This window comes from Strix aluco, chromosome 6 (genome assembly GCF_031877795.1).
Source record: "Strix aluco isolate bStrAlu1 chromosome 6, bStrAlu1.hap1, whole genome shotgun sequence".
NCBI lineage: Eukaryota > Metazoa > Chordata > Aves > Strigiformes > Strigidae > Strix > Strix aluco.
Genome location: NC_133936.1, coordinates 24,148,211 through 24,168,277, shown reverse-complemented (window position 1 = coordinate 24,168,277; position 20,067 = coordinate 24,148,211). Strand labels below are relative to the sequence as shown.

Sequence of the window (20,067 nt, the reverse complement as noted above, 5' to 3'; positions counted from 1 at the left end):
GCACATTGTAGAGAGCGTTCCTATCCATGTACATCCTCAGATGTCTTCTCAGTTGTTTTAGTCAATTGCCTCTGCAGTGAATGAATCCTCTTGATGAAGCCAAGAATTTGATTTGGTTTTAACACTGTATTATATAATTGATTTTCATTCATACATTAACTTCACAGGCTTCTCTAGCAGGGATTAGTTCACCACCATGAGACTTGAGTTTTATCCATTTTACTTCCTGCTGCTCATGGCATATCTAGAAAACTTATTTCTTTAGGAATTATGCCTTGCTTAAAATGAATAAACATTCCATTTGGTTTCAAGTTGATTGACCACTAATATTCTGGTTCACAGAAGCAATGCTGTCTGTTGCTCCTCTGAAGATTTCCTCTAAACTAATCATGGTTTCTGTCCTCTGCTTTAGTTCATGCTGCACGTAATAGGCTGGCATTTCCAAATTCTTACTAAAAACATGGAATCAACTGCAATTCTTCAAAATGCCAAGTATTTCTTGCAGTTTGTATCATTTGCCATACTTGTTCTATATGATACTTGCTCTGTATTCTGACCTCAAGTCTGAATTTCTTCTGAGCTGGAAGTATTTTGTGTTTTGGATTTTTTTGTTCTGGGTTATGTCTGTAGTATCAAGAGTGTTCTCCACTCCCTCTCAGTATCTGTCTAACTTTGGTAGTTTCTTTTGTTTGAAAGGGGTAATTTCTGGATCTTACAGAAGTCTTTCTTTAAATACTTTTTTTCCTACATCCCAGAGGTGCTTAAATATTTTGGCTGGCTATTCCCTCTTAGTTCAGTTACCAACTCTGGATGCATATTCTTTTCAAAAAACATTGTTCAGGTGTTATATGTTTGCACAGAGTACTGTCTTTCTATAATGCAGCTTCATAATTAGCTGCATCTGTCCAAGTTAGCTGAGAATTCTTGAAAACATCAAGAGCTTCTGAAGAAGTTATTGTCAAACATAAATCTACTTTCTGACTGGCTTCTTTTTCTGAAAGCACCCACATCTTGCTGCTACCAAGTGCTATTTAGCTTGTTTCAGTTGTCTACATAGTGTGCCAAGGATGGTGAGCCTTTAACAGTTGCATTCTCTCCTCCAGGCTTTTTCTCCATTTTTTTTATTCTGGGTTCTCTGCACTGTTCTTGCCCACTCAGAGACAAGGCATCTGATGAGGTTTCCTTCACTCCGTGACTGAACTTCAATCAGCTAGCACTGCACAGTACACCTTTCTGCACAATGTAATTCCTCCTTCTAACTGGTTCAAACCAAGACTTCCTATAGCTCAGAAATCAGACGTCTATTCTGCACAATTCAGCCGTCCCAGAGTCCCAGTGTCAGGTCAGACTGCTCGCATATCAATTTAATCTCAGATATGGACCCAGATGGAGACACCTGTGTCGAGTGAGGTGGGGGCTGTGCAGAAACACATGAAGAAAATTATAAAGACAACCTACATCAGCATAGTGTTTGGGTGGTCCTCACAGGTGGGAATAACTTCTTTGCATGGAAAGCATAAATGGAAAGGGTTATAGCCAATTCTCATAAGGCACCAGAAGTCAAAATTCAACCTCCCTTTTGGTGAACAATTATATTTTTAAAAATACTTACTGTGGTAGAAAGATGAGATAAGGCCTTAATGTGAAGAAGTTCTTCATATATAAATTCTAAGTCATCTACAGTTCTCTGGCCAGGCCTATAGAGAGAAGATAAATAGGACAGCAAAATGCAATAAATGCCCAAAATAAACACTTCAGAGAAGGATAAAACACAAAATGCTGTTGTACTGTCTACTGAAGGGAACATCCTCACTAAACAGGGACTGAATGATGGTTCTGCCTGGAGGGCTGAAACACACAAAGGATAGAAGAACTATGAAACCACCTGAATGACACCAAGCAGCAGCCATGGCAACCACCTTAGAGAGATCCTGATTAGGCAGCTTTTCTGATGAAATCAAGTGTTCTATATGTAAAATGGTCAAATAAATCAGAAATGGTACATAAAGATCTGTTCCTTTCAAAAGGACTCCCAAGCCTGGGACCTGCATTATTTTTCATCTGTGGCACTAATTAGTTGTAGCAAATGGACAGTAGTAGAGGTTTGCGTGAATTTCTGCTGGACAAATTGGAAGAGGCAGCAGTGTATCTTGGAGGACAGTAAATGACTGCTATAAAGTTAATGCCGAATGCTGTTGTTTAGCCACAAAGGTAAATAAGAATCACTCAGTAGTTTCAAATTCTTTCACTGAAAAATACAAGCAGCTGCCATTAATAAAAAGTATGCATTAATGAAGGAATAATCCTCATATAGCACAACAAGGAATGAGGCTGCCACTGTGACTGAAATAATTGCATTTCTGTCACCTACACACTGGAAAATATTCTGATCGCTAAAAAAGGACACAAATACTCTGAGGACTGCAGTGTGCCCAACATGCGATGGAGGATCTAATAAACAGTACCCATGAGGAGTTGTAGGAGCTTGTGAGTAACTCCTCATCTTTTCTCCACTCACAAGACTCTCTTCAGTTAAAGTGTCTAATACAACTTCATTTTCTAAAAGGACAAATTCTCCTGTGACATAATTTCAGACAGTGCATTGCAGTTACATACACACACACAGAAGAAATCCTTTAAATATTATTCCAAGTTACTTTTATAGGACTAAGTCCTTTCGATCAATATGTTTTAGATTTGTGAAAAGCAGAATATAAGTAATTAAATCAATGGGCCAAGAACAGAAGAAAAGAGCAACCTAGTCATAAGAAGGAAGAGAAGATAAATTTAAGATGTGAGGAAATGGGTTCAGTCTAGGGGCAGGAGTTTCAAAGGAGAAGGTTTACATGCTCGCATTAAGAACAGGCGAGTGCTCAGTTCCAAACCCCACTGTCTGCAATGTGTGGTGTCAAAAGAATTAACAGCACAATTGAATTTTTGGACAGCCCTAAAAGAAATAAACCTTTCTGATAGATGTTTTCCTCCTAAAATATCAATATTACAGGAGATTCTAGCATCTAGAGGATCAGGAAAGACACATAAAGAAATATATTGCTTTACAGGTTTTCTGCCTAATCACCTCTTTGTTCAACAGTGTGTCTAAATCATGTGTGAGGCAGAGGAAGTACCCAGCAATCACGTCACTCTGGAGTTATATTGCATCTTTTTGCAAAAGAAGTTTGATGGAGACTTCTTTTCGATAAAAGAAGTACTGAAGAAGCCATAGAAAACATAAGGACAACTAACATCTCAGCTAAGCGAGCTATATTTTTCATCTGTTCTTCACTTACCAATGACATGCATTTATTTTAAAGACCAATTTAGACAAAAAACGTTTTAGATGAAATTATTCTTTTCTCATACAGAATCGAACAAACTGTTAAGGGAGAAACAGAAACTGGTTTGGTACTGCTATGCCCTCTAGTGACTCAAAATACTCTTTACTATTTCTAAATTTGGTTTGAAATTACAAGGCTGCCACTCCTAGTGATTTATGTGGGGCAGTAGCAGTTTAATTAAATACAGAATAAAGCTAAACCAGTACTAGCTACCTTTCACTGGACATTTAAGAAACACAAGGTAAGGTTTTTAACAAATAATATTTCTCATAGGAAGTAACAACTTTAATGTTATTACATGCTTGTAAAATCAGCATGTCTTGGAAAATGGAAAACATAGTGTAATAAATTAAGAAATTTCTACAAGAAATTAAAATACAGAAGGATGAAGTCTTACTACATGAGATCTCTATTAAGACAAAAGCATACTTTCTTCTTTCAGTATGTCCATTTGCCTCCTGTGTTAGCACATTGGGAGGACTGACAATCTATAGCAGATGTACCCAGTCTTTACTTCTGCTCCTGCAGATGTCACGTGGAGAGATATTAGGCATCACTGCTTCTGTAAAACCTGTGTGGTGACCTACTGATGTTGATTTGTAGGATCCTGCTGTGTAAAGACCTAGTTTCTGCAGGGGACACATTCTAACAGCAATAGCTGGTTATAGACAGGATAATAAATGGAATAGGTAGAGAACAAGACTACACATTAATGGACAGGAGAACTCAGGTGATATTAAGTGATCAATAAAAACTGTTCAGTGTTTGGAGAATTTATCAAGGTCAGAGACATTGAGCTCCTCTGTAAGTAGAATGTTGACAGTAACATAGTACTTTGCCATTGATAAACCATGTATGTACAAGCAGTATCATAGATTATTTTTATTACACAGCTAACCAGAAAATTCTCAGATAATAAGAACAAGGGAAAGGATCAGAGACCACACACCATTGTGATTATACGTCAAATAAGCATATATTTCTAGAGTACAAATTTTGTCTTCAAGTACCATAAAGAATATATAGGAGACATGAATAATTTTACCCACTACCTGTGTCTGTGAAAATGAATGCAAGTTCACTTACTCTAGCACAGAAGCTAATTACGTAATCTTTGTACTTGAACCAGTGTTCCTTGATTAATTTCATAAATACCATTTACCAATTGTAATACCGATAAATGTCAGTGAACTGCTATGTGGAAAATTAATCTGTATTTCTGTCCTGGGAATAACAGTTGGTTTATTAAATGTCATTGGCAGGAAACTCCACCAAGGACTGTGGAACTTAATACAGTCTTTACGGAGAAATCCAGCATGGTTTTTACTACAAACAGCTGGGTGGAATATTTAAATAAAGAATTTTAAGAACAGAAGAATAAATATACCTTACTTAATTTTTACAAGACCTTCAAGAAGCTCTAGATTCTTAGCAATAATTAAGTTATGTTGTTATATATATTTTTTGTGCTGTTTACCATGTTTAAATTTGTTTTCACTTCCTCTCCCTAGCATCCCGTCGAGCTTACTTCTGCAACTGACACCAAAATTTGATTACTGATCACATGTGGAATCAAACACTGTGTACTGAGAAAAAAAAATTGCTGAGTGAAGTCACCAAAAAATATGTAACAGGTTTATTGTTTCAGTCATACTGCTAATTTACTGTAGCCTAGAGTATTAAAAAAGAATATAATCCATCACATCATCTGAGTTAAATACTGTTGTCTGATGAATATCATTCTCCCTTTAAAGACTCCTGTTATTATTGTATTTAGCTTTGTATTATAGCATCATATTTAATTAGGGTTTACCATCAAGTTAGCTATATCTGAACACCATTAAAATCAAATAAAAATAACTAGAAAAATGTTTCAGATGTATTTTCATACTGAAGGACTGAAATGCTTGTAAGGAAGAGCTGCGTTGATTCTACAATATTTTTTCCAGGGACTTGTTCAAGGTCTGCACCTGTGCTCCAGACATAAGGAGCAGAGCGCTGTGTTTGCTACTTCACAAAAAGCTATTTTCACATTCAGTGTATGTGTTTCCAAAGGAAAAAAAACCACCCAATAGCAACAAGAGCCTGCCAAAAATTTCCCTGAGCTCTATTCTGTTTTTTAAACTATAGAACATTCTTTCACAGTTTGACAGTTAAAATGCTGCAGTTAATGTAATAAACAGAGAATTTTTTAAGTCGGCTGTCAAAACAAGTGACACTTTTTGCTAGAGATTTTCAGATTTTGAACAATAGAAAGTACCTTTCAAAGCAACAGCTTTATTATACAATCAAATTCTCAAAGTAATCTTCTCATCAAAGAATATTGTCTTATTTCTTTCAGGGTAATTATCTGAGTTCTGCAACCTCTCCAGAAATGGTTACTATTATAAAATGCAGCTGTGTTGGTTTGAAAATTGTGGGTCCTGCTCAGGTCAGCTAGAGCCAGAGCCTCTGAAGCCCTGACAATTGCTTGAACTTTTGGCAGCTGTAACAGTGTCTAGTCAAAACTAGCAGGACTCTGAGGATTCATGGAGGTTTTTACAGCCTTGATACAGCTCAGCCCAGGGTGGATTTTCAACTAACAAAATCATAACGTATGTAAACTGAATACTAGAACGGTAGTTAATATACTGCCTGGCAGTACAAGCTTGCTTCCATGAGCAAAGGGCAGCAAAAATAAGCACTTCAGGGATAGGGATAGGGAAAGATGTCAGATGGCTGTCAGTCTTGAGAAAACCTCTTTCCCCTCCCTATATTGCATGAAAAATCTCCTATAAATATTCTTTCAGATGATGCTGTGCAAGTGACGACACAGAGGGAAGAGCAGTGCTTTCCACAGCATCATTGCAGCCTTTCAGCTCTCTGCAAGGAGTGTGGACAATAATCAACATTGATCCTGCCGGGGTTAAACTCACACTGGCTGCTCTGAAAGTCATGATGGAAAGCAAATGTAGTAGGCAGACAAAACCCATGATAACCTAAGGGGACAGTTCTCCAAGAGCCAACCTGCTCAATCATTCTGAGGCAAAGGAGATAGTGCAAAGGTGCAGGGTCACAGCACACACAGCACTGCTCATGGTCTCCTAATGACTGCTGTCTGCTCAGGGGTGTAAGGAGTCCTCTTTCGCTCCTCAGTGGAGAATGCACAGGACATCTCTGTGAGGAGAAAACACCTCACTTCCCTCACTCCATAAGTGTTTATGGAAGCACCATGCTCCCAGTCTGGTTTGTCTATGTATTTTGTGACAGGGAGTGAGTGCTCCTCTGGCTGTGTTTGACTAGACCTCTAATAAACAGAGGAAAGAGAATTTACACATTTAAAACTATTGCTGCATGTGTTACCTATTTTTATAAGCGCAAGTATTTGATGGTACTTTCCGAAATTCAATGCTTTTAGCAAGTTTTAGAAAAGTGCTGTCTAAATGACGATGAGTGAACAGACCAGAGAAGGTGCCCTGCTGGATCTCCTCTTTGTGAACAGAGAAGGACTGGTGGACGATGTGGTGGTTGGAGGCAGACTAGGGCACAGCGATCATGAAACAATAGAGTTCTCTATTCTTAGAGAGGCCAGGAGAGGGGGAAGCAGAACTCACATCCTGGACTTCCAAAGGGCTGACTTTGTCTTGTTTGGGCACCTGCTTGACAGGATCCCTCAGGAGACGGTCCTGAAGGGTATAGGGGTCCAGAAAGGCTGGGCACTCTTCAAGAAGGAAGTCTTAATGGCTCAGGAGCAGGCAGTCCCCAGGTGCTGTAAGAGAAGCTGGCGACAAAGAAGACCACCCTGGCTAAACAGGGAGCTTTGGTTGCAACTCAGGGAGAAAAGGAGAGTTTACTGTTTTTGGAAGAAGGGGCTAGCCACTCACAATGATTACAAAGATGCTGTGAGGCTATGCAGGGCAGAAATCAGGAGGTCTAAAGCCCAGCTGTAGAGGTTGAACAAACTGGCACTGAAGTAAAATAAAGGATGCCTGGTAACAGATGTAGATTTCTCTTGTTTCCGTGTCACAAGGAAGGCCCATGTATAATATTAACTCATTAATATGCTTACGGTTTTCTGAGAATCATCCTCATATGAGCATCCGGCCCAATCTGAGACAGAAGAAGCATAGTGTCCTGTAGCTCCTCATCACACTCCTTTTTCTCTTCCTCAGTTGGCAAAGGGGCATCTTCACGTTCGTCATCCAAAAATCGGTAAAATAAGTATTTGTCTTGAAAGTGGTGTTCCTGATCCACTGAAACAACATAACATATCAAACACTAAGCTCTCTTCATTAAAGTTAACCTTGTAGAAATCTGTGTAGTATTGTATATGTCACACATATATTAGTTAAAAAGGGAAATAAAGCTATAGAGAAACTGCAAGAGCATGAAACACCTTTATTTCTCACATATGTCCAAATTATGTAGCTTGAAGGGTACACTTCTAAATTGTGTACTACAAATACTTGCCAAAAGCCTTCTATGTATGTGTTCTCTGGGTGTGTATGCATACATGTGTACATTTGCACATGTGCATGGTTTTTTTCTTATTAGATCCGGTTTTGTTCTTATTGTTTCAAACCATTTAATTTACACAAACAATTCATACTGGGGAAATGGTTACAACAGGAATTTCTAACAAGTGTTCTCTATCATGAACACCTTGCACTACATATTTCAGACCGGGCTAAAAGATAACAAAAACTTATAAACTCCTTCTGATGGACTGGAAATGTACATCACCAAGATATAATCCCAGAGCCACGTTCATTGACCTATGTCCTGATGGAAGAACTTAATGGAAAGACCACCAGAGAAGACTTCTAAAGAGAGGTTATAACATGGTGAAGGACAAACCCTTGGTCTTCCAAGCAATTCAGAGTGATGTGTTGAGTTAGATACTGTGATGCAGCTTGCAACGGCTTGTCCCTGGGAGTTCAAGGGAATATTTGGCAGGAATTAAAGCTAGAGCCCTTAGGGTAAGGAAGCCGTGGAAATAATATGTCTTTTCAGTGTGGAAATTTCTCCCTGGTATATGGGAAGCACAACAGAGGATAAGTGGAAGTGTACTGTAATAGAGTTGCTCTTCTGAACTTAATAAAATTGTACATGCAAAGCTTCAAATATGAATATTGCTTTGGAAAGCTACCTTTTTGAGGGCTATAATATCCTGTTACCAAGTAAATCCTGCCAAATGGAAACTGAAAGTCAATGTAAAATAGTCAGAAAACTAACATAAAATCCCAGATCTCTGCACTGGAATATCTGGAGTGCTGAATTTGGGAACCATTTCAAAACCACTGAAAATCATTCCAAAATTATGTATCTGAGCAAACACAAATTCTCACATTCACTTCCAAATGCTGCATATCTTTGATGAAGATCAGTTCTGTGTATGGTAATACATCTCTTGGTTTTGGCCTGAGTGCTATCCAGCTCTTGCAATAGAAGCAAAAGCCAGTGTACTTCTAAGTATAATTAGAGTTATCATTATAAATTGTTCATTTACTTTTCAATATTCTCATAAATTAAAAAGGTACATTGGTGGCAAGATTAATGTAATACCATCTGTGTGTTGCACTCGCACTTACGAATGAAGAGGCCGATCTGCAGCATTTCTTTTGGGCTCATGACCCCTTTCTTTTTCATGAAAGAGATCTACAGAGTCACTGATGTTACACATTGCCCACGTTTTAGTCAAGATACTGATTTTCTTTATCTTACCATGGTTAAGAACACCTTCTTCCAGCAATACTTGCCACATGCCAACAGCCTGGGTTCGTGAATGGACACAAGGACTTTGCTGCATCATCCAGTCAACTAGTTCTGTCCCCACACAGCATTGCCTGAAGGACAAATAAATAGGCAGAAATGAAAAGGGAGCTAGCCAAGAGTGAGATCACACACAGTGTCTGCTAAGAACAGTAGTGATATCTTAAACTCTGTATAACCTTAGTCAAATCTCCCTACAGAAAACACACTGTCACCATCTATGTGTATATGCATGAAATTCCAGTGAAGGTGTTCAGTTTTGAGAGCATCACCTCAGCAGAACAAGTGTTTTGGGAAATGCAAAGTTCAGAGGATCAGAGTGAGCCTGTGCCACCTGGTACAAAACCTGTTGCACCAGTGCAGCAACCTCCAACCCAGATTTCAAAGCAAACCTTCTCTGTATACCATGAGATAGCAAAAGCCTCACACTTTTCAGAATCCTGCATGAAAACAATCATCTAACACTGTAAGAGCTTTGCCAATGAGAACACCCTCCACAGGAAGAGTGAGTGTTATGACAGTGTTCCTCCATCTGTAACCAAACTTCAGCAACACTGTATTTGGGGACACTGGTTTGTAGGTCTACAGTGTTTCTGAGGCTCTCTCATGCTAGCTGATGGTCACCTTGCAGCTCCTGACTGCTGTCTGCCTCTGGGTCAGTCAGGAGCTGCATGCCTCAACTTCTGGAGAATGCCCAAGGAGGGGGGAAAAAAACAAAAAGCCACATGGACACTAAATAAATTCTTTGTCATAACACTCCCTAGCTCAGCAGAACAGAAGCAAATAAGCAATGTGATCAAAAACTTACAAATCTACAACTGATCACACGCACAACAGAGGGAAAGCTGGCTAGTCCTTCTAGTCAGGCTCTTGTGGCTCCACACTTCATGCATCACTTTCAGAAGCCAAGGAAATAGATAATACTGAAATTGCTGAAACAGAGCTTTTCCAATTCAAAATCCCGTTTTGATGACAAAACTTTCCCTCACCTGGATCCAATCTAAGTTTTGGCATTCCATATTTAAAAAACCCAAGGATAGAACAGTAAGAGTTTTTCCCAGTTACGTATAAGATGGTGAACTTGGACCACCATAGGTCTTCATTTATCATACATACTCTTTTGTTCTTCTAGAACAATGAATAATGTCATATCGTGATATGTTCTCAGATCAACTCACAAGCTCCAAATACCTTGAATCATATTAAATACATTTTTTACTAAAATATAGAAAGTCAATGCACTTATCTCAAAAGTGGATCAGCAACATATTGATTTACTATTTAGAAAAAGACATACTCAGAGATTTTAAACCAATTTTTATTTAAATATACTCTGAATAATGCAGGTATTTGTTTTAAACATCAGACACTAAACCAAATTGATTACTTCTTAAGCCAACAGTAGATAGATCCTGACTCCTTGAAGTCAGATTCCTATGCTACAAGTGCCATTGTTATCCCACTTCAGCAAGACAGTGCTGCCACCAGCAGGAAGATAAGAAATCCTGGCAATACACTGAAAAAAAACAATTTTAAATAGAGCAGAAAATCTATATAAGGAATGTTTCTCACCAGGTGAATTTTCAGAACTCCACACTGAGAAACACCACTGTAGTAATCAGTACAGTAACATAATATATTAATGAACTTTCCTATTATCTCTTACTGATATACGAAGAGAACAGAATCTACCTTTTAACTTGATATTGCACAGAATATTCTAGCTAACTATGCTATTAACTTTGGAAGAGTTTTTGTATGTGAATTCTATTCACAATCATGGACTCAATTTCCAGTCAAATTACTTCAGAAAAGATTTACCAGGCCCATTAAAGACTGCATAACATCCAGACTCAAATATAGCATCACAGAATAATTTCAGACCTTTTGAGACCTGCAAGTATGGTAAGGCATAAATCATAAATCAGAGGATGGCAGGCATAAAAATTCAGAGACCTCTATACAATCAGCTCACACACCTGTAAGTCTTCAGATGGTATTTACGATCTCTTATCATGTGAGGGGCTCGGGACAGAATTGTATTCCGCAAAATCTTTCCAGCTCTGAGGATCTTTTCTGAAGGAACCTTGGTGATCGTGGAGAAAAAAAAGGGACCAAGACACACAGATTTTAAACTTTCTGCAATCTCTGTACTGCCTTCTGCAAAACAAAACACAAGTTCTCTTTTCCCTAAATTAAAAGTCCTTGCACAGATGCTTACTTTTGCAGAGCAATGTAGTATACACTCTGGATTTTAAGTCTCACATACTTATCACATCTAACAGAAAGCATCACTTCAGCTGATACGCATCACACTGTTGGAAATAGGAGTTATTTCCATTTGTCTAGCGGCCTAGCTCTACAGCACACCTATGTCCTATTACCTGTGTAATGGTTTTAGTAGGACGATGTGGGATGTGAGGTTCTGTAAGAGGTGTCTGAAAAATAAAATGAAATTAAATACATTTTTAAAAGTTGAGCAGTAAAAAAAAAAAAATAAAGGCTAAAATAAAAAACTGAACAAAGAAGCTGTAAAAACAAAGAATGATGTGTAAGTCCAAGGTCTGCCCAGGGGATGTGAGTAGAAAAAGCTCTATGAAGACATCCTAAAGACAAACTTGGCTCTTAATGCTCAGCAAATTAAAACAGTGACATGACAGGTGAAGATGAGTAACAAATGCATGTTAAACTTTCTAAAGTACTAATGCAATGGCCAAACATCACACCAGATCTGAGGGCATAGCTAGCTCTTCTACTTGCTACTCTTGACCTGCATGGGCACAACAGCATTCCTCCGCATGCAGCTGCCTGCACCATTCAGTCCCCCACCACAGAAACTTTCTCTTTCTTCAGCACCTTTTTCTATTCAGCTCTCTTCTCCCTTACAACATAGCACAAGAAACAGGAATGAAGAAAAAGCTCTGCTCCCACTATCTGTCTTTCCTAAACTATGATCAGGCCTAGCTGGCAACCCTTTTATAGCCACTCTCTGAAATGCAAAAGCATGCAGGCCACTTACAGAGACCTGGGTAGGGACTTTCACAAAGGGGCTCGTGAAGGAAAAAGAAAAGAGTAGAGCAGATGACTTGGTTCTGCAAAGGGAAGAGTGTAAGGGAAGACTATCAGGGCTCTACAAGAGAGAAGCAGAGAAGGGGACAAGAGAAATGGGAAAAGAGGCACGTAACGAACAGGTGAAAGGAGAGGGGAGACAGAAAGCACATGGAACAACACAGAGGAAAAAGGAAAGCTGAGGGTTGAAGGACAGTAGAAGTGGAGACAAAGGAGAACAAAACCGAACTTCAGCAGCTACCTCAGAATGATGGGAAGACATTGGGACTGGTAGTTAACAGGACGGACCAAACTGACTTCTAGTGTCAGGAGACACAACACGAGGGCTGAATGTGGCTGGTGTTCTGGGCTTGTCGACATGGCAGATCATACTGAACACAGAAGTCTCCCACAGGGGCAAGACCTTGCCCCTTGGCCCATGGCAGCCACAGCTCCCTTACACCCATACAGCAAAGACAGGACAGCCAGGTCGGAAGTACAGTGAAACACATGCTGTGTACTGCTGGGTTGCTGGGTATCGGTTTTCTTAAGCTGGGCATCTGTTCGTTTGCTCCCACAGGATTTTAATGATGTGACAAAGTCCTTGTAGTAATCAAATAGTGCTAGGAGCTATGAATGCACCAGGAGACTACAGGTCAGCCAGGAAGGGGAAAATGAGGCAAGCACATGACAGAAATCAATAAAGATATGATAATCTTAACAGAGAGGTCTGTATATGGAAAACAACACAAATGGTTTTTCATTTCTACTCATACCTTACAAGAAGTCTCTGAAAATGCAAATCAATGCAATTACGTTGGGATTCCTGATTTTTCTCATTTAAGTTATAAACGTTTCTGTCCCACCAAAGGGGTGGTAGGACATCCCTCCATATTTCTTGGTTTCTGGAACTGTGTGGAGCATGCTTTAGACAGTCTACATTTGCAGTTAAAGCATGCCAAGAATAGCAAGAATCTTTTGAAAGATGCCTCTAATGTGAAAAAACCCACTGAATAACAGTTTCAAACAGGTATATAAATAACCAATGAAGTCAGAGATATCACTCTGAGTATTAACAATTTTTGCTTCCATTTTCTTTTAAAAGGATTTCAAGTCCTCACCAAGTTCAATGAGACTGAAGGTAAACATATACTTAAATGGTTGGCTAAATTTGCATTAGAGTAATTATGAAAATTATTTTTAAATTCTACATTCTCAAAAGATTAGTTTTTTTTAAATCAATAAAGAACAATATACTCAATCTAGCTTCCATATTTTAATTCTAGTTAGGAATATACTTCAAAGGAGAGATAAAATGTGTAAGACAAAAAATATAAGACTTTTACAGCAATAGTGAACTAGTGAAAATGAATGCACATTTTTGTTCTTTAGAGTTTCCATTAAGCTCCAGTAAAAATGCATAAAACTAGTAGGTGAAAAACATTGAATATGGATGAAGATTTGTCAATAAATCTCCCATCCTAATCAAAACAGAATAAAAGACATCATTTAGAAGAAATCTGATTCAACCCAAAAGTACAGAAAAAAACCAAGGTGAAAGCTAAGGCACAGCACAAGAATCTGTAGAAAGCAGCAGGAAAGCTTGTTCACCTACATTTGATCCTGACAGGAAGGATCAGCAGCAAAGACATAAGGTAACTTGGGTGAGGGTGATCATGAAATGATCCAGTGTCAGAACTTTACAGAAGGAAGTAAGAACTTCTAAGTAGAAACAATGGGACTAGGAAGAAAAATTCCCATAAAAACAGAATACTGATAGCTAAATTCCTGAAGCAGGTTATGGGGGAGCAAGCCTAAGGTAAAAGGAGTTAGAGAGCTGGTAGTTACTTAAAGAAACAATACTAATCACACATACGATATATACTAGCACAGAGCTAGAAGGTGTGGTAAAGACTCAGTTTAGCTAAAGAAAAAACTCTTCACTGAAATACAAGAAGGAAATGCACAGAAAGGAGAAAGTAGGGGGTTTACAAAAGGCAAATATAAAAAATAAATTGAATAACGAATGACAGAATTAGAAAAGCATAGGTATAAATGTGACAGATCTACCAAGAAATGTCAAGAGGTACAAAAAAATATTCCACAAGTACATTAGTAGTAAAACAAAGAAAATAAAATTGTTGATCTACTGTTCAACAGAGGAATATCCATTGACAGTTAATTCAAGAAGGCCAGAAGCTGTTGATTTATTTTTTATATCAGTGTTCATTAGAAAGATCAGTGGCAGAGAGATGGCTAATATCTTAAGTAGTAGAGTGACAGGAGTAAAATCTCAGCCTGAAAAAACAAAAGTATGGACAAGAAAATATTATGTAAATTAGCTGTTTTCAGATTGGCTGGGTTTGCAGAATTTCATGCAGGAAACTTGAAGAGCTTCAAGAAACGTGAAGAGGCCTGCAGCCATCTTGGAACTGTCAGCAGCCACCTCTGACAACTCTTGGGGACTAAGGAAGGCAGCAGAAGACAGAAATATGGGAAAAGGAGAAGCTGAAAAATTACAGACATGTCAGTTTAACTTGTCTTCCTAGAAAAAGTCCATTTGTAAACACCTGGAAAAGAACAGGGACATGAGTCACATGTGACATATTAATCAAGAACAAATCATGCCACACTGATTTAATTTCTTTCCATGACCAGGTAGCAACACTGATAGATTAGGGAAGAACTAGTAGATTTTCAACCCTTTACCTTAGTAAGACTTTGGCACTGTCTGATAAGATACACTCTTCTGCAAAGGGCAGATGAAAGTTTTACAAAATAGCTGCAAAGCCAGTTGGAAAAGTGTATTTTGAAGGCAATTACCAGTGATGCAAAGTCAAACTGGCAGTCATATCAGAGTTCTGTTCTGAGTAGTGTTCTCAAGAATATATCACATCTAATAATATTATATATTAACATGGGATGAAGTAGAATGTATACTGATTGATTCTGCAGGAGGCTTCAGGATGGGAGGGACTGCACGTACATTGGAGAATAAATTTACAATTTGATACAGTTTTGACATTGGCCTGAAAAAAATATGCTGAACACAATAGTGTTGACTACTTCTCTGAAGCAGGCAGAATCAGCTATATAAAGACAGGGTAGGGAACAAGTGTCTTAGTGCAGTTCCACAGAAAAAGAAATAAGGTTTGTAATAGGTATTAAACAGAACTGAGTAAGGATTGCCATACCTGTGTGAAAGCAACAAATACCGTACTGGGACATAGTAACAGATTAGATACATAATGTGGTTCTGCTTTAGTCAGCCCAGATAAGATCTAAGCTAAAGCACTGTGTCTCATTTGCCCACTTCACTTCAAAAACATCTAAACCAACTGGACAGAACTCAGAGGACATCAACAAGAATAATCAGAAAGCACAAAATAAATAATCAAAGTTGTTCAACTAAGGAAAAGACAAGCCTTAGCAGAAGTGTGATAAGAAAGTCTTCAGATTTAAAAGGCCTTGGAAAAGAAGAAAGAAGTGACCTAGTCTACTGTGCAGAGATCAGGAAATAAAGCTTTTAAAATGCTGTAAGAAAGATTCAGGTTAGGCATCAGTGAAGCTTTTCTAACAGTGCGGACAGGGAATACTGCCACAGATTGCCAGGGAGGTGTGGTTCCTCCATCTTTGGAGGCTTGGAGGATACGTAAGGTATCTGTCAGGAGCAACACAGCTATACTGAATTGTGCATGTGGCTCAGGAATGGACTAGATGTTTTCCTGAAATACCTTTTAGCCTCACTATGTGGCACTGTGCAATTTTCAAGGACACCTTTACATGTCTAAAATTAGTTCAACCACAAGGTGGTGATTAAAGAGATGATCAGTAATACAACCCCCAGAGCAGCAAGCCCGGACTCGAGAAAGCAAGGCAGTCACTCCCACTGAGGAACAACGTTACCATCCAAAAGACATGCCCAGCAAAGAGTCCGCTCAAAGCTACAGCCTTTCATAGCTACCGCAGTGAGCTCTGGCTGCACTAGTGATGAGCTGAAATGCAACCAATGGAACAACAGGGCTTGGACTGAGTTTGCTATAGAAAGGCAAGTCATGCTTCAAAGGCAGAGAAATATACAATCAATTAGTTAACAGGAGTTATGGTGTTCCAGCAACAACTTCCCATCAGAAAAAAATGGATTCCGTAAGATATTATATCTTAGGATAATAGTCACAACTTGGCTGAAGTCCAAGAAATGTTTTCTAAGTCTTTGCAATCTTGGATCTTCCATTAAGGGATGCTTAGAAAGCACTTAGGAAAAAAGAAGCAGCTCTCCCTATAAAACAGCAGAGAGCAACCAGAGTGTTTAACTACCTTCTTAACACATTCTGGTATCTTTGAAGAATTAACATGACTAAGGTGCACGCATGTTGCACAGAGTTGTATGACTGCAGCTACTTGATGATCACATTTTTCAGGACTTCTGAATAAGGGAAAAGTTATCATGTGAAGAGCTCAAATATGCAAACCACTTAGAATAGCTTTACAAGTGATGACCCATCTGGCCACAGCAGTGACAAGTGTACCTGCCCGTAGCTTTCCTTCAGCATGAGATAAAGCAATACAGCAGTACTATCTTGAGTTTTAGCTACTTCATGCCCTTTTCCAACTAGTGCACACACAGTTTACTATGATCTGCTGATCCCTCCTGAAGGGGAGAAGGTGCATATGGGTCTGGAGGGCAGATAAAATAAGGCTGCAGGTGTTGGTTGGGGGAAGGAGAAAATGATCATGAGAAACTGTGATAAAATGGCTTTCAGCATTAACACTGACAAGCTCCATATCTGTACATTTATGGATTCACATTTGGGCCATTCAGACAAACCCTTCATGAAGCCAATCACAAAACTCGCTATTTAAATTGGGGTGAAGCAGGGAAAGTAACAATTTTAACCTTCATTCCTTTGAAGATTCAAATATTTATGCATGAGAGCAATACCATAGATTTAAATAGGACTATTCATGTGTATAATTTTATGCACACATTTAATCTCGGGAGAAATAGGCCTTAGATTACAGACTATAGGGCAAGGGCTGCCTTTATTTCTGTGCTTCTTACATCACTGAGCAAGCCATATGCAAACAAATAAATAATATAATGAACAGCAATAATAGAGACCTAACATGAGGTCTGTATTTGTCAAGTTATTTGAATCTGCTAAATAAAATCCAAGAACATCTCTAATAAAAATACATTTTTCTATTCCCTTTGTTAAATAGCTGTAAAAGGATGTTTCTTCTGATCCTTTACATATGAATGAATGCTTTAGATCCACAGCAATTTGGATCTATAGAATCAAATGTTGGAGGGGACCTAACTTACTACTCTCAGATGTTAACATAGGAAATGTGTATTGCAAAGAACTAAGATGAAATAAAACAAAAGCCAATGAATCATGCTTTTCCCATGACCTCAGTGTAGCTCATCTCTGAACAGAGAACAAGTTTCGGTATTTACTGGAGTTAAGCACGGCATGTGAGGTTACCAGGGTGATTAGATAAACCTGTGCACTACTGTTGATCCCTTTATTTCCAACTGGGGCACTGAAAAGAATTGCAAGTGACATCAGTTTTCCTGCTGGTTGGCAGGGGATCCAGAAGACACAAAGGACAAAAGCCACACAAGTCGAAAGGTGGCAGCAGCAGCAGCCACATCACTAAGAGGTCTGTTTGTTTTACATCCTCAGTATTTACTGTTATTGGTGATTTAGGGCCTAATCCAAATCCCACTGAAATCACTGGGAAGTCCCTAATTGACTCAATGGGTTTTGAATCAGGTCCCTAGCATTTGAATCTCCTAGGTGTATTTCAGGAAGCAGAGCACCTTTAGCTCTTACTGGTTCCAAATGACTTCTGATGACTACCATTTATGACTGACATGCTTGAATATCCTTGTATACATCTCCTGAAAGGCTATCAGTGCCCTACCTCATTCACATGGGAGGAAACAAAGCATACAAAAAAGCATTCTCACAATATTGCTGAAAGTATAGCCAGTTAGTAAGATACAGCTGACACTTAGCAAAAATCCCCACAGCCCTCCCACACAACACCTCCCCCTTCTATTCTTAACGTTCTTTCTCAAATCCATATATCCATTTTCAAAAAGTTGACTTTTCTTGTAATATGTCATCTATCTGAGCTACTTCAAACAAAAGGCATAGATAATGATTCCAAAGATGAGGAGCCTTCCTAAAGACAACTCTTTTACCAATACAAACCAGTATTTCCAGCGCTACAGAGTAACCATGTAGCAGGGATAAAGCTGAGCATACAGTGTCATAGCTGTGGGAGTGCTTTTCCAGGTGGAAAGCAGTCTTGGATAGAGTATCCTAAAGTCAACTCCATCGGTCCTATTTCCATCTGCAGAGAGAGTCTGTCTATGCAGCCTGCACCAAACTGCTAGGATCTTGCAGGTAAAACAATACACTTAAGTGAATGCAGCGTGCTGAAAAACATCAGAGAAGCAGCTGGCTAAAGACCCTGTCGTGAAAAGGTTCTTTGAAAAGCATTTTTGTCAAAATTTGAAGGAAATTGTAACCAATACTGTAGGAATTTCTGTGCTCTGTTAGCCTATGCTGGATATCTGGAGTAGTCCTATATAGAACATACTGATACACTGACCAACACTTGTCATCAGAAAACAACCTATGTCATGACCTCTAACCAATCCCCCAGGGTGCACAGTCCGTAAGAAACCTTGGCACACACTCCCTGCCACAGGGACTTCTGATGGTTGGGACATGTTACCAGGACTGAGATCTGTCCAACACAGACCACTGTCACATCTGCAGGGAGACCTCACTATGCTCCTCCAGAAGACAAAAAAATCGGAAATAGAAATGCAATCATCACTATCATGCTGGAAATGTTTCAGTCACCTCTTCACTATCTCCTCACAAATGTATGCAGCAGCTGAGAGAACCAACCTGTGTTCTCTAGCACTCTCCACAAGACAGTACTGGCAGCCAAAGAGCAAAGTGCCTGTACACATCTCCTAACTATAAAGTCCAAAACTGACAATGACTGACCTCACACCAGGTCTGTAGGTGACTTAGCAACACTTTGCAATTAACAAAGGACAAATTACCCGTAAAGAGCATTTGTTTCTGCTCTTCATCTATGTTTATCAAACAATGCGAGTATTAAAAGGACCTGCAACCAGTTTAGACAGTCTAAAATTGTATTACCAAAGCATCTTCAAACCACCCATGCTAACAAAAGACAGCCATACAGTTTCTTAAGAAACAATGGTAAACAGCCAAAGTGGGAAGCAGGGCAAGGTATGAATGGAGGTACACACTGTCACAAGGATGTTTGCAAAATTACGGAACTCCCATAAAACCAGAATTAATCACATTTTTAAAATCTTCTGAATTTCATAAAACTACATCGTCTGTAATCTAAATACCCACATATTAACTAACTACAAACTAAGTAAACCAAGCGAAATAGACTAGTAGAAATTGCCAGGACCAGTGGCTAAGACAGCTCAGTTTTATTCTTTTTTTCTGACTGCATGACCTTGCACAAATCACATAATCACACTGTGTTTCATTTTCCTCTTTTTGGAGAGAGGAATACTAATAATTTCTACCTTTGTGAAATGCTTTGAATACTGTCAGCAAATGGGCTACTATCAAAATATTCAGAGTAATGATGACTGTTTTAAAATCTATATTCTTTAAATGTAATACAATGTGAAGACTAAGCGGTATTTTAAAATACATTCTAAAATTGCTTTTCTTTAGTAATCTACATGTATTAATAGCATAAACAGGAAAATGTGTCCCTTTAAATTCTCAATCAGTGTAGCAAATTTATTTTAGAAAGTTAAATTGAAATTGCATTATTAACACTTCTACAATGTTTCTTTGACAAACTGTAAATGTCCGTCCTTTTAACATAAAATGATTCAGCCATTACC

At 38.7% G+C, this 20,067-nt stretch overlaps 1 protein-coding gene across 6 annotated transcripts in view; it reads right to left on the bottom strand.

The window, feature by feature from the left end:
• Nucleotides 1-20,067, bottom strand: part of RAPGEF4 (Rap guanine nucleotide exchange factor 4) — a 161,225-nt gene that overhangs the window by 43,683 nt on the left and 97,475 nt on the right. For 4 of the 6 annotated variants that reach the window (XM_074829126.1, XM_074829128.1, XM_074829131.1 and 1 more), the window contains 5 exons: nucleotides 11,474-11,527; nucleotides 11,069-11,175; nucleotides 9,042-9,163; nucleotides 7,387-7,570; nucleotides 1,613-1,697 (listed from right to left, as the gene is read on the bottom strand). In XM_074829126.1, the coding sequence (XP_074685227.1) occupies nucleotides 1,613-1,697; nucleotides 7,387-7,570; nucleotides 9,042-9,163; nucleotides 11,069-11,175; nucleotides 11,474-11,527 (552 nt within the window). The remainder of the gene's footprint in view (nucleotides 1-1,612; nucleotides 1,698-7,386; nucleotides 7,571-9,041; nucleotides 9,164-11,068; nucleotides 11,176-11,473; nucleotides 11,528-20,067) is intronic. The other 2 variants (XM_074829129.1, XM_074829132.1) reach the window with 2 other exon arrangements.